This window comes from Schistocerca gregaria, chromosome 1, assembly GCF_023897955.1.
Source record: "Schistocerca gregaria isolate iqSchGreg1 chromosome 1, iqSchGreg1.2, whole genome shotgun sequence".
Lineage (NCBI taxonomy): Eukaryota > Metazoa > Arthropoda > Insecta > Orthoptera > Acrididae > Schistocerca > Schistocerca gregaria.
The window spans coordinates 1,107,233,570-1,107,246,976 of NC_064920.1; the positions used below are offsets into that span (position 1 = coordinate 1,107,233,570).

Below are 13,407 nucleotides of genomic sequence, written 5' to 3' on the forward strand. Positions count from 1 at the left end.
TCCCTCGTATCCGCGCCTACTGTCTGCGAAATGTGTTCAGAATACAATTAGTGGTAAAGAAGTAATAAATTTAAACGCCTTGCATTCGGGTTTTATGAAGTCATGTCTCCCGTAATAAGTGTCGTACAATGATGTAATGTTTCCGGTACATTCAGTGATATATGCGAATAGTGTCTGCAAAATGTGTCAAGAATACAGAAGTGATAATTTAAATGTCGTGCTTCATGTGGCAGTTTTACTACGTGAACAGCGTAAATGTAGTAAGCCACGAACAGTTTTTGCGTTCTGCATTTTGTGGCGGTCGACTGAGAGAAAAAAGTTTCTTAGATGTTTGAAATTATGTGTAAAATTTGTTGCAAGTTTCTAACTCCTCTCATTCTCAAATACTGGATAACTGAAGTATGGGTACTGGTGCGTCGTGGGCTACACTGCTGTTTCACCCTCACTCCCATCCCTTTCATAGGCTGGTGGTTCTTACCCCTCCAACCTCAAGAGGAGGGATTGGTCTCAACAGCGCCAGACATAAATGTCGGACCTTGCTAATCACCCGTATGCATAAAACTGTCAACAAAGACGCACCGAGGTTAATCAAGAACTTAATGCTAAACTGGAAGCCATGCAGCATAATGAGCCCATTAACGAACATATGATACCAATAACCTTTCGCCATATTAGACTCTACACTACTGGCCATTAAAATTGCTACATCACGAAGATGCCCTGCTACAGACGCCAAATTTAAAAGGCAGGAAGAAGATGCTGTGATATGCAAATGATTAGCTTCTCAGAGCATTCACAGAAGGTTGTCGCCGGTGGCGACACATACAACGTGCTGACATGAGGAAATTTTCCAACAGATTTCTCACACACAAATAGCAGTTGACCGACGTTGCCCGGTGAAACGTTGTTGTGATGCCTCGTGTAAGGAGGAGAAGCGCATACCATCACGTTTTTACTTTGAGAAAGGTCGGATTGTAGCCTATAGCGATTGCGGTTTATCGTATCGCGACATTGCTGCTCGCGTTGGTTGAGATCCAACGACTGTTAGCAGAATATGGAATCGGTGGGTTCAGGAGGGTAATACGGAACGCCGTGCTTGATCTCAACGGCCTCGTACCACTAGCAGTCGAGATGACAGGCATCTTATACGCATGGCTGTAGCGGATCGTGCAGCCACCTCTCGATCCCTGGGTCAACAGATGGAGACGTTTGCAAGACAACAACCATCTGCACGAACATTTCCATGACGTTTGCAGCAGCATGGGCTATCAGCTCGGAGACCATGGCTGTGGTTACCCTTGACGCTGCATCACAGACATGAGCGCCTGAGATAGTGTACTCAACGGCGAACCTGGGTGCACGAACGGCAAAACGTCATTTCTTCGGATGAATCCAGGTTCTGTTTACAGCATCATGGTGGTCACATCCGTGTTTGGCGACATAGCGTTGAAGGCCATTGGAAGCGTGTATTCGTCATCGCCATTCTGGCGTATCGCCCGGCGTGATGGTATGGGGTGTCATTGGTTACACTTCTCGATCACCTCTCGTTCGCATTGACGGCACTTTGAACAGTGGACGTTACATTTCAGATGTGTTACGAACCGTGGCTCTACCCTTCATTCGATCCCTGCGAAACCCTTCATTTTAGCAGGATAATGCACGACAGCATGTTGCAGGTCCTGTACGGGCCTTTCTGGGTACAGAAAATGTTCTACTGATGCCCTGGCCAGCACATTCTCCAGATCTCTCACCAACTGAAAACGTCTGGTCAATGGTGGCCGAGCAACTGGCTCGTCACAATACGACAGTCACTACTCTTGATGAAATGTGGAATCGTGTTGAAGCCGCATGAGCAGCTGTACCTGTACACGCCATCCAAGCTCTGTTAGACTGAATGCCCAGGCGTATCAAGGCCGTTATTACAGCCAGAGGTGGTTGTTCTGGGTACTGGTTTCTCAGGATCTATGCACTCAAATTGCGTGAAAATGGAATCACATGTCAGTTCTAGTATAATATATTTGTCCAATTAATACCCGTTTATCATGTGCATTTCTTCTTGGTGTAGCAATTTTAATAGCCAGTAGTGTACTACTGCGAGTTCAGTTACATACGACAGGCTGATAACATCCATCCACCTTATACCAACGGGAAAATCTGTTGTTTTCTCACAACAGATGGTAGAGAAAACAGAGTCATTTAAAAATAGCCTCAAGCAAAGTGAAATACAATCTGGCGAAATATCCGTAGCTCTGTATTGCCCTCACGCGTCCTCTCTATATCGTATCTGATCATCAACGACGATGTTCCAACCAATGAGAAACTCCACAACATCCACGCGAGATTCACACCCATCTGTATGATATGCGGTCACGTGGATACCTTAATTTACAGGTTCACCTGTGGTACAGCTGGACTGCTCACGTCGCACATGCGAAGTATATGGGTGATAACTGACCGCACGGTTCCGCAAGACGTCACATCTTGGAATTTGACCGCACCAGGAAGCAAAATGCCGCCATTTGGATTTTAGGTCACACCATTGCTTATGTTATTAATCATTGTCATACAACACTTGAAGATTACTGTGCATAAATGGAATATGTACATGCAAAGATAAGAGGATAAAGAGATTACACTGAGTATTGTGTTGAAAATTATGATGCAGATATGAATCAATTTACTTAAATCACTATTTAGTACAAAACAACGTATCACAAGAACATGAAAAAACCAGCAAATTTTACAGAACTATCCTTTGTTAATATAATTGTTATTTCTTATTTTTCCCTTTCTTTGGCAAGGAGCCAATTTTAGTTTGTACAAGAAGACATTTTAAATCATCAGATTACTTGTCGTCCACCTGAAGACATATAACACTTGACATACAGACGTGGCACTATTCTTTTAGTTACGGAAAAGGCTAAGAAAAATATAAGAAGACAAAAAAGAAAATCACTGTTTTTAACAACTATCCAGGAGAAGATTATTTTGTGAACAATGGCAGCGTATTGTTTGAAATTTAACAGCTCCTCTCTCTACCATTACAAATATCAAAATCCTTTATTTATATGTAAGACTAATATAACCTTCAACAAGAATATTGAAGATTTGAAAACTAAACAGCCCATTATGGTTTATTGCATTGGTGTGAGGAATGTTAAAGATTCTAAAAGGCTATTTCATAAGATTCATGTGTTGCCATTTGTACACATGTGATTAATTAATCCTGTTGTTCAGTGATGTAAATAGGACAGTTTACTACAAGGAAAGGAATTATTCACTTGCATAAAGTGAAAAAAAAATATTTTTGGTAAAGAAGGCTTTGACTCCGAAGATCCCCCACTTGTTGGACGGTGTCAACCGTCATTAATCGATCAGCTTTTCGGCTTGGGGCTGACACATGACGATTTGGCTTCCCCTCGTCTGTCTGTCGTTCCTGCTATGTCTCATTACTACAGACCGTAACGTTATTTGGCAGCTCGTAACTCCAACGTATCTACCATCCAGAACAACAATGATGGGTTCAAGGTTAATCTAGACGTCCAGCAGTTCAGACAGGAGGAACAGAGGGTAAAAGTGGTGGGCGACAGAGTGGTGGTAGAGGCAAAATACGAAGAGCGTCAAGACGTGCACGGTTACATATGGCACCACATGCAGCGTCGCTGTTTGCCGCGGAAGGACGTAGTCACCAAGCAGGTGCAGGTGCAACTGTCTGCGGACGGCGTCTTTACAATCACGGCCAAAGACGGCTCTCCCTCCAGCAGAGGGCCGTGAGCGAGTTGTACAAGTTGTGCTGTCGGGTGTCCCAGCAGTTACCAACCAGCAACAACAGCAGAGAGGAGAGAAGATGGAGCAGTGAATAATCAAAAAAATGGCTCTGAGCACTATGGGACTTAACATCTGAGGTCATCAGTCCCTTAGAAATTAGAACTACTTAACCCTAACTAACCTGAGGACAGCGCACACATCCATGACCGAGGCAGCATTCAAACCTGTAACCGTAGCGGTCGCGCGGTTCCAGTCTGAAACGTCTAGAAGTACTGATTGATTATTTTTTGTATTGTCATTGTTCTTTCGTTCAAGAAATTTAACACTTCATTTTTCTGCTTCTCATAATGGATGTGTTATGTATGCGAAAGACTGCATTCAATGATTTTTGAATAACTTTCGTTTTCTGTAAGTGTAAAACTGTGTTTCATACACAACTGTTTGAAGAATGCATTTGGTGTACTGTTTTTAGTGATGCATAATTCTCACATTGTAAGGCTGATAGTATTTGTATTCATGTTCAATAAACACTTTCAATGGGGAAAAAGAGTGATTCTTTCCATACAGTAAATAATATGAGTACTGAGAACGGTTGAAGTCATTCCAGTGATTTAGGGGCACATGTGGTAGTATCAGTAGTATCAGGACACGGGGCTGAAAATGACTTGCAAATTCGTGGCGCCGTCCATGCTTAATGCTGGAATTCAATATGGCGTTGACCCAACCTTAGCTTTGATGACAGCTTTCACTCTCGCAGGCATATGTTTAATCAGACGCTGTAAGATTTCTTGGGGAATGGCAGCCTATTGTTCACGGAGTGCTTAACTGAGGAGAGGTATCGATGTCGATCGGTTGGTGAGGCCTGGCACGAAGTAGTCCAAAACATCCCAAAGATGTTCTATAGGATTCAGGTCAGGACTTTGTGCAGGCCAGTCCATTACAGGGATGTTATTGTCGTGTAACCACTCAGCCACAGGCCTTGCATTATGAACAGGTGCTCGATCGTGTTTAAAGATGCAATCGCCATCCCCGAATTGCTCTTCAACAGTGGGAAGCAAGAAGGTGCTTAAAACATCAATGTGGGCCTGCACTATGATAGTGTCACGCAAAACAACAAGGTGTGCAAGCCCCCTCCGTGAAAAGCACGACCACACCATAACACCACGGCATCCGAATTTTACTGTTGGCACTACATACGCTGGTAGATGACATTCATCGGGCATTCGTCATACCCACACCTTGCCATCGGATCGCCACATTGTGTACCGTGATTCGTCACTCCATACAACGTTTTTCCACTATTCAGTCGACCTATGTTTACCCTCCTTACACCAAGCGAGGTGTCGATGGCATTTACCGACCTAATGTGTTGCTTATGAGCAAGCTGCCCGGCCATGAAATCCAAGTTTTCTCACCTCCCGCCTAACTGTCATAGTACTTGCAGTGGATCCTGATGCAGTTTGGAATTTCTGCGTGATGGTCTGGATAGATTTCTGCCTATTACAGGTTAGGACATTCTCCAACTGTCGGCGGTCTCTGTCTGTCAACAGACGAGGTCGGCCTGTTCGCTTTTAGTGCTGTACGTGTCCCTTCACGTTTCCTCTTCACTATCACACCGGCATCAGTGGACCTAGGGATGTTTAGGAGATTGGAAATCTCGCGTACGGACGTATGACATAAGTGACACCCAGTCACCTGACCACGTTCGAAGTCCGTGAGTTACGCAGAGCTCCCAATTCTGCTCTCTCACAATGTCTAATGACTACTGAGGTCGCTGATACGGAGTACCTGGCAGTAGGTGGCTGCACAATTCACCTAATATGAAAAACGTATGTTTTTGGGGGTGTGCGGATACTTTTGATCACATAGTGTACATACATACACCCATTCTAATAAGTTGTATGGCCTGTAACTATTGACATGGCGTATATGACGGGGTTTAAAAAACTGAAATTTTTTATTAAGTGGAAAATACTGCTCACTTTTATTGAAATTCCATTATAGACCTGCAAAGTAATCTCCCTCGAACACGATACAACATCTCTGGCGTTCAGTCCAATGTTCAAAATATGCCCTGAAGTCCCTTTTTGGTCTGTTGCGTAAACCCGAAAGTTGTTTGTTTAGCTCTCAACCACCCTGAAATAACGACGCCAAAGCTCTTTTCTCACTGCAGGACACAGGTGGAAGTCACACGGCGCTAGGTACAGTGAATAATGTGAATGTGGCACCACCTCAGTGCTTAATTCAGTGATTGTTTCTTGGGTCTCAATGGCACGAGGAGCCAGTGTATTATCCTGTTAAAGGATCCATCCCATTTGAGCAAGATGTGGTATTTTTGTTGCATTTTTCCTCTTTAATGGCCTCTTCAATATCTCAGAATAATAATTAGCAGTAACAGTACATTGCTCATTCACTCCATGATCGTATGCAATGCCTTGGTTATCGAAGAAGATAAGATGCATGACTTTTCCTGCACTTTGTTGACTTTGGCCTTTTTGGCTCTTGGACTTAAGGGAAATTTGCTCTGGGCACTGTTCTGTTTTTTTTTTTTCTGAATTATTATGATGAATCAAGGATTCGTGGCATGTGATGACTTTATCCAAAAAATCTGTTTCTCACTGAAGCCTTCCCTTCCACTATTGATACGCCGTCACACGGTTAGCCTTCTGTTCGTCACTGATCACACGAGGCACCCAGTTTTCTGTAACTTTCCTGTGCTTCGTACAATGCCTTCAACTGATCCGTAAGACATATTTATGATCTGTGCAATCTTTGTTAACGATATATGAAGGTCTTCCAACAACATGAATCAGTGGTCTTGACACTTGTTTCATTGTTCGAAGTTGAGAGCCTTCCCGGTCTTGGAGCATCCGCAAGATCATTTTTACCCTCCCGAAATCGTTTGTTGTTGTTGTAGTCTTCAGTCCTGAGACTGGTTTGATGCAGCTTTCCATGCTACTCTATCCTGCGCAAGCTTCTTCATCTCCCAGTGCCTACTGCAGCCTACATCCTTCTGAATGTGCTTAGTCTATTCATCTCTTGGCCTCCCTCTACGATTTTTACCCTCCACGCTGCCCTCCAATACTAAATTAGTAATCCCGCGATGTCTCAAAACATGTCCTATCACCCGATCCCTTCTATTCACGTTGTGCCACAAACCGCTCTTCTCCCCAATCTTATTCAATACCTCTTCATTCATGTGATCCACCCATTTAAGCTTCAGCATTCTTCTGTAGCACCATATTTCGAAAGCTTCTATTCTCTTCTTGTCCAAACTATTTATCGTCCATGTTTCACTTCCATTCATGGCTACACTCCATACAAATACTTTCAGATACGACTTCCTGACATTTAAATCTGAACGCGATGTTAACAAATTTTTCTTCTTCAGAAACGCTTTCCTTGCCATTGCCAGTCTACATTTTATATCCTCCCTACTTCGACCATCATCAGTTATTTTGCTCCCCAAATAGCAAAACTCCTTTACTACTTGAAGTGTCTCATTTCCTAATCTAATTCCCTCAGCATCACCCGACTTAATTCGACTTCATTCCATTATCCTCGTTTATGCCACTCAACAATTTGTATTATCCCCGTGGCTTGCTCTTTGTAAGCTTGCTGCAACATTTCCAATGTTTGCGATGGAGTTTTGTCGAGCAGAACGCAAAATCTAATAGACTCGCACTGTGCAACTTGAGATCCATATTGGGTGCAGTAAACACGCACGTACGCTTTCCCCGCTTCCCTCCAACTGCGTTGCGCCAGCTGACTGACTCGTGTGGTATTACGTCACTCAAGGTCAGACCTTTCCGGTACTGCCAACACCAATCTCAAGCGCGGGGGCATTAAAATGCAAAAATAAAGAAAAAAAAATCCGGTTGGTTTTTGACACCCCCTTGTACTGTTGTATTGAACTGTCAAAGGAAGAATAAATAAGAAATTAAGTACACAAATAAAAGGAAAGAAATAAATTAAGCGAAATTTTCTTGAAGCTAAGGTTTGTTGGAAGCATGATACATCCAGAATAGACATAAGTAAGCGTCAGAATGCTTCTAAAAGTCACTGTACTCACACTTTGCATATCGAAGTGGAGGACGCTGGCCAGGTAGAGGGGCAGTGAGGAGATGTAGAGATAGAAGGTCCAGTCGAAGGTCACCATGATGGCGACGAGGGCCCACAGCGCCGGGGTCGTCAGCACGCTCTTCCACGGCACGGGCAGTCGCTTCTGCAACGTAACGATACGCAGGGTGGAGACTGTCTCTTCCGTGAACATGAGAAACAGCCGCGGAGCATGCTGTAGCTTTCCTGAGTGTGGAGAGTTCCACATAAAATACAGGCATGCAAGTTGTAGTATTAAAGCACTGCAGTGTGAAATCCAAGATGAACGAGGACGTAACCTCCTGTGCATCCGCACGCAAGTCCAGGAGATAGAACCGGTTCCAAAGGGAACGCACGTTTTACACATTTCTGGTCAAAATCGACTACTCAAAGCGCATGCATCTTGTGTGCCTGCGAGTAAATCAGCAACCAACCACGACGCGAGTGTAAATCGGCAACCAACCAAGAGGCGGGTACGTGTATGGCGTCAATGATCTATGGATTGTGCCGAGTATGGAGTACTAAATTCCCGAGTATGGTGCACACTGCGTATGTGCAGAGAGACCCCATCTGGGGGCGTCTGCTAACGTTGGAAATTATAACCTATTCTGGTCGAGCTCACTCCCATTATAGCAAGCGATTTTGTGCTTCTGTGTCTTCTTCATCTTGATTATGCTTTTTGTTTTGTTCTCGTAGCACATTGAAAAGTTACAGGATGTCGTGGTATTTTTTCCTGCTAACGTCTTCCTACAAGAGAGACGAAATATCTGAAAGCAAAAAGTATTTACGTTTTACAGAGAAACTGCAAAAACAAGAATGTAAACAGATAGCACTGTTTTAATGAAAATTATTTGAATGGGGAAAAAGTCAGAGTTCTGGACAAGAAAAATAATTTTCAGTAGTTCAAAAAAATGGTTCAAATGGCTGTGAGCACTATGGGACTCAACTTCTGTGGTCATTAGTTCCCTAGAACTTAGAACTGCTTAAACCTAACTAACCTAAGGACATCACACACATCCATGCCCGAGGCAGGATTCGAACCTGCGACCGTAGCAGTCCCACGGTTCCGGACTGCGCGCCTAGAACCGCGAGACCACCGCGGCCGGCTCAGTAGCTCAAAAATGGTTCAAATGGCACTGAGAACCATGGGACTCAACTTCTGAGGTCATTAGTCCCCTAGAACTTAGAACTAGTTAAACCTAACTAACCTAAGGAAATCACACACAGCCATGCCCGAGGCAGGATTCAAACCTGCGACCGTAGCGGTCTCAAGGTTCCAGACTGCAGCGCCTAGAACCGCATGGCCACTTCGGCCGGCTTTTCAGTTGTTATTTGGCGCATAGCAAGAAAGCAAGATACAAAGGATAAAGCAAACAGCCATTATCTACTGCGTTCTACGTATTGTCTGGCGTGTTTGCAAGTACATGTTTTCTCGATAAAATACATGCATATGTTCTGACATGTTTGGATGACACTTTTCCTATTACTTCAGTTCTCAGCAGTGTGAGAGAATTTTCCACACGACCGTTGACAAGAAGTTCCTCTATGAATTCTGCGTTGGTCATCAATAAACTCTATTGTCATTGCTTGTTCCTACATTTTGTTACTGTATTTCGATTTTTTCGTGAACAGGATAGTCACTCACAACTTCGCTTTCACCAATCACAAGTCAAACTGCACATCAGACAGCTCTCACAACACCAGCAATTTCGCCGCTGACGTGTAAACGGAAATGGCCACTCAGAACAGACAAGACTCACAATCAGTACGGGAAGAGAACGCCAGAGGCTCTGCAGTAGACGCACTTGTCTCGAGTAATTAACTGATACAAGAAAGTCGACCGTGTAGAAGGATTATAACAGTTTCGTCGCGGCTGTAGCTGCAGCGACAGAAGACGTCACAATAAGAAGAGACTGAAACGGCATTCAGTTTTCTCGAGGAGTAACGGTAGCCCATGCTTTGAGAGGAAGTCTCTCATGCTCAGTGTTTTATAGTGCTTCATACTCTCTCCATTAGTGCCTGACCATCGGTGCTGTACATCTCACCTTGTAGAGAGTGAGCATTAAGTCTTGCTACAGAATAGCCGTTTGACATAATAATTTACATTTGATGTTGTTGCACAGGTTAGTGTTACAATTTTTATTTAAGACCACTTACGTTAGTAAACCTCAACGTATGCTCCCTTGGTAGCTCGGAGAATGTCGAGGCGGTATTCCAGTTCCCGCCAGGTGTTTCGTAACATGTGCTCTGTCACAGTACCCACAGCTGCTTGTATCCTAGCCTTCAATTCGTCGACGTCAACAACTGGTGTGACAAAGACTCTGCCCTTGATACAGTCCAAGAAAAAAAAGTCAAGGGGCGTAATGTCTGGAGAGCAGGGTGGACAGGATGTTGGACCGTTCCTTCCAATCCACCGATCCGGAAATGTTTCATTTAGGAAATCACGCACTATCAAAGTCCAGTGGGGAAGGGGGAAGGGGGGGGGGGGGGTGCTCAATCTTGCTGGAAAATTATCCATAGTTGATATTTTTCTAACTGTGGGTGCAATGAACTGTTGCAAAACCTCTAAGTAAATGTTAGCGGTAATGGATTTTTCCGCGAAGAGAACGGGCCAAAAACCATGTTATGCATGAGGCCGCACCAAACATTCACTATTTCGCTGTCTCGCTGTAACTGTACAGTAGCATGTGGAGACTCTGAACCCATATACGGACATTATGCCTATTTACCATTTCACTGACATGAAAGGTGGATTCATCGGTAAAGCATATGCGATTTAAGTAATCGTTAGCGCCATCAATCCTACTGAGAATATCAGTTACAAATTCAACACGTGTCAGCAAATCATTCGGTTACAAGGCCTGCACGATTTGCACTTTGTAAGCACGCAACCTAAGCCTTTCGTGAAGAATCTTCACCACACCTGCTTGCGGTATTTGAAGTTCACGTGATGCTTGACGAGTTGATTTAGACGGACTCCGTTGAAAGGATTGCCGAACTCGATCAACAGTTGGCATGACTCACACGAGGGTGCCACTTTAAGGACGATCTTCAACGCTGCCTGTTTCGTTAAACTTTGCATACCATCGCATTACTGATTTAACGTCAGGAGGGCTGCGTCCAAAAGGAGCCCGAAATTTAAGCAGAACACTGATGAGCGATTTCGTTTCGTGAAATCAAAGCACACATTGCGCATTCTCCTGCTTCGACGCCATTTCGCCAGCAACTAACGTGACCTAACAGAACGCGTCGGTGCTGTGGAGCACTAGCGCCATCTATTGGTCATAACGAGTAACACTAACCTATGTAACGGCTTTAAATGTAACTTATTATGTCAAACGGTTATTCTGTTATAAATTTCTGTAATCAGGGCAAGACTTTGTGCTCACCCTGTATATCGAAATGCTGGACGCCGGTATCTCTCCGCTTGCAAATGTTTGAAGAATGTTGTAGCAAACTTCCTGAAGCTACTGACTGAATAATACTTTTGCTATTGGTTTCATCAGCCTGATCATCAGACGGACACTTTAAATTCATTTTAGGGCAATACTGGCACTGTCCGAGGAAAGATCAGTTATCATTTACGGAATCACAGTTACTGTAAATATGCGCTTTCCCAAACATTTTCTGAAAAATCAATGCAGAGGATATGAAACAGTCCTGGCAGATTAAAGCTATGTGCGAGACCGGAACGCGATCCCTTTTTTCTTTTCCTTTACTTCATTTCGTTCGTTGCTTTTTGACACCCGTTAAAGTTCATCGTTGATCTATTCACTCAGTTTTTTTTATTACAGAGGGCAGCTAACCCTCTGATCGAACACGCTGAGCTAAAGCGTCAGTGATCCGGGGACCTACACCTTTCGCGTGCAAGTGATATATCGACAGAGCTACCCAAGCACGACTCATAAACCGCCCTCCAAGCTTCACTTCCCAGATGTCGTCATAAGGGGGTACGCCCAGAATCACTATGCAGACTGAATCCGATCTCATCCTAGAAGAGTTGGCGACCCAACTCCTAATTGGTCCAGGCCCTAAGTTCTTGACATCATCACAGATCTTTGAACACGCTACATTCACCAGTCAACGTTACTATGCCACTGTACTGCTTCCCCATGTGCCTCCTTCCAGTGGTGCATTCAGCTCTGACTTCATTTTTTGTGGGCGAGAAGTGTGGCAGAAACGCCACAGCGAGCTGCTAGCTTTATTATCAGTAGGTTTGATTGACACGAAAGTATTACGGATATGCTTCGGAAACTCAAATGCGAACTACTGAAAGTAAGGCGACGTTCTTTTTGAGGAACGATGTTGAGAAAATTTGAAGAACCGTCATTTGAAGCTAACTGCAGTACCATCAAACTGCTGCGAACTTGCAGTTCGCCTAAGGGCCACGAAAATCAGGTAACAGAAATTACGAGCAGCACGGAGTCTCATAGATATCCGTTTTTCCACTCGCTCTGTTTGCGATTGGAACAGGAAAAGGAATCTTTAGTAGTGGTACAAAGTACCCTCCGCCGCGCACCGTATGGTGGCTTGCGGAGTACGTATGTAGATGTAATTGACCTTTTCTGCCCATGCCATGTTCCTAATATATTAGAGTTTAAAACATTTCTATACGACTTTATTGCATCCACAACGCCGGATTTGCACCTGGGGGCCAAAACTGGAACTAATTTTTTTCCAGTGTAAACCGGTTCCGCATTAACGCGTTTGAATATCTAGCATGTATCTACATCTACATCCATACTCATCAAGCCACTTGACGGCGTGTGGCGGAGGGTATCTTGAGTAGCTCTACCGGTTCTCCCCTCTATTCCAGTCTCGTATTGTTTGTGGAAAGAAAGATTGTCGGTATGCCTCTGTGTGGGCTCTAATCTCTCTGATTTTATCCTCATGGTCTCTCCGCGAGATATACGTAAGAGGGACCAATTTACTGCTGGACTCCTCGGTGGGCCGGCCGCGGTGGTCTAGCGGTTCTAGGCGCTCAGTCCGGAACCGCATGACTGCTACGGTCGCAGGTTCGAATCCTGCCTCGGGCATGGATGTGTGTGATGCCCTTAGGCTAGTTAGGTTCAAAAATGGTTCAAATGGCTCTGAGCACTATGGGACTCAACTGCTGTGGTCATTAGTCCCCTAGAACTTAGAACTACTTAAACCTAACTAACCTAGGAACATCACACACATCCATGCCCCAGGCAGGATTCGAACCTGCGACCGTAGCAGTCGCACGGTTCCGGACTGCGCGCTTAGAACCGCGAGACCACCGCGCCCGGCGGCTAGTTAGGTTTAAGTAGTTCTAAGTTCTAGGGGACTGATGACCACAGATGTTAAGTCCCATAGTGCTCAGAGCCATTTGAACTCCTCGGTGAAGGTATGTTCTGGAAACTTCAGCAAAAGCCCGTACCGAGCTACTGGGCGTCTCTCGCGCAGAGTCTTCCACTGGAGTTTATCTACAATCTCCGTAACGCTTTCGGGATTACTAAATGATCCCGTAACGAAGCGCGCTGCTCTCCGTTGGATCTTCTCTATCTCTTCTATCAATCC

General features: G+C 44.4%; 1 protein-coding gene across 1 annotated transcript in view; it reads right to left on the reverse strand.

Moving 5' to 3' along the window:
* The window catches only part of LOC126283162 (sialin-like), a 186,260-nt gene that overhangs the window by 69,003 nt on the left and 103,850 nt on the right, over nucleotides 1-13,407 (reverse strand). The window contains exon 6 of the mRNA XM_049982250.1: nucleotides 7,841-7,993. Within this exon, the coding sequence (XP_049838207.1) occupies nucleotides 7,841-7,993 (153 nt within the window). The remainder of the gene's footprint in view (nucleotides 1-7,840; nucleotides 7,994-13,407) is intronic.